The sequence below is a fragment of the Silene latifolia genome, chromosome Y (assembly GCF_048544455.1).
Source record: "Silene latifolia isolate original U9 population chromosome Y, ASM4854445v1, whole genome shotgun sequence".
Classification (NCBI taxonomy): Eukaryota; Viridiplantae; Streptophyta; class Magnoliopsida; order Caryophyllales; family Caryophyllaceae; genus Silene; species Silene latifolia.
In genome coordinates this window covers 458,767,040-458,768,839 of record NC_133538.1, presented here as the reverse complement: position 1 = coordinate 458,768,839, position 1,800 = coordinate 458,767,040, and the positions used below count along the sequence as shown (strand labels likewise).

At 43.7% G+C, this 1,800-nt stretch overlaps 1 protein-coding gene across 1 annotated transcript; it reads left to right on the top strand.

Annotated features, from left to right (window-relative positions):
* Positions 1-765: 765 nt before the first annotated feature.
* On the top strand, positions 766-1,800 carry LOC141627089 (uncharacterized). The gene has a single exon (XM_074440571.1). The coding sequence runs from the start codon at positions 790-792 to the stop codon at positions 1,579-1,581; it is 792 nt and encodes a 263-aa protein (XP_074296672.1). The 5' UTR covers positions 766-789; the 3' UTR covers positions 1,582-1,800.

Genomic DNA, 1,800 nt, shown 5'->3' with positions numbered 1-1,800 from the left:
ATTCACCAATCAATGGTAAAAACTTGTCACCAAAACTTCCTCTCTCTAGAAGTAAGACTACTCGAGCTACTACAAGAGGGCACATAGACCTTAGTTTCAAGCAAGGTCCCGACTATCCACCAGTACCGTAAGGCATCAGAGAAGGACCTTTTGCGTACCCTCTGAGGCCTTTGTTACGCGTGAAAGATCCATCTGAAGAGAGCAAGCATAGGCTCGAGGTGCCATATGAGAGGAGGGCGTTGACTCGACCTGAATTCGAGCAACGCTTACTTGAGTGTTTTTATTCTAAACAATTATTTTACTAATATCATTATTAATATGACATTATTATTTATTATTGTTATTAAAAATATTATTAGTAAAAATATTAATAATTATAGTTGATAATAACAATAATATTTAATAATAATAATAATAATAATAATAATAATAATAATAATAATAATAATAATAATAATAATAATAATAATAATAATAATAATAATATTATTATGATTATTTCAGTTCAATTCAGCTCAATTCAGCTTTATTGATTGATTCGATTCGATTATTGGCTCTATTGATTCGATTGATTCGATTCGATTCAATTGACTTCATTCGATTCGATTCGATTCGATTCAGCTCATTCATTGATTCGGCTCGATTGATTTGGCTCGATTCGATTCGATTCGATTCGATTGATTCAGCTCTAAAAAGCCAGAAAGAACAGAGCCTTAATCTCCTCCTTCGATCCTTCACTTCTCATCCCAAATCATTATACAAAAACAAAAACAAAAACATTTCTCCAAAATGACTTATACTAGTAGCAAGCTCTTGTTGTGTTTACTAGTTGGTGCCCTAGCGGTTTACACAACTACAAGCGCTAGGAGCCTTGTGAGCACTCACTCATCGTTTGATGATGAGAAGTTTTTCGGCCACCATGGAGGCGGCCTAAGAGGAGGTGGCGGTGGCGGCCTTGGAGGTGGAGGAGGTGGTGGACTTGGGGGAGGTGCAGGTGTTGGAGGAGGAGCTGGATTCGGAGGAGGAGCTGGTGCTGGAGGAGGAGCTGATGGTGGTCTTGGAGGTGGAGGTGGTCCTGGAGGTGGAGGCGGTGGAGGGCTTGGTGGAGGCCATGGTGGTGGACTTGGTGGGGGAGTTGGTTCAGGAGGTGGTGCTGGTTTTGGTGGTGGAGCTGGAGTTGGTGGTGGATTAGGTGGAGGAGCTGGAGGTGGTGGTGGGTTAGGAGGCGGTGGAGCTAGTGGTGGTGGACTTGGTGGTGGAGCTAGTGCAGGAGGCGGTGCTGGATTTGGTGGAGGAGCTGGATATGGTGGTGGAATAGGTGGAGGCTCTGGTGGAGGTGGAAGTGGTGGAGGTGGTGGAATTGGTGGTGGAGCTGGTTTAGGAGGTGGTGCTGGGTTTGGTGGTGGAGCTAGTTCAGGAGGTGGAGCTGGTGGTGGACTAGGTGGAGGAGCTGGAACTGGTGGTGGGTTTGGTGGAGGAGGTGGGGGTGGTCATGGCGGCGGTCTCGGTGGTGGTTCTGGTGGTGGATTCGGTGGAGGACCTAGTGGTGACAGTGGCATTGGAGGCGGTGGGCTACCATGAGAGCACACTATATATACTCATGCATAATGTGCACACCTAAAAGTTATGATGGTTGATGAGATTGTAATGTTCTTTAATTTGCACCTATGTCGATCTAAGTATGTACTCGATCGTTGGTTTAAGCGGTTCTATTGGCTTTTCTAACGCTATATTATAAAACTATGTTTAAATGTTTTATTCATCAATCAAGAGAATATAATTAAGTTACATTCTTGTCTC

Bases quoted from the DNA above. Each gene is read 5' to 3' on its own strand.
- LOC141627089 (XM_074440571.1), top strand. From the start codon at position 790: ATGACTTATACTAGTAGCAAGCTCTTGTTGTGTTTACTAGTTGGTGCC.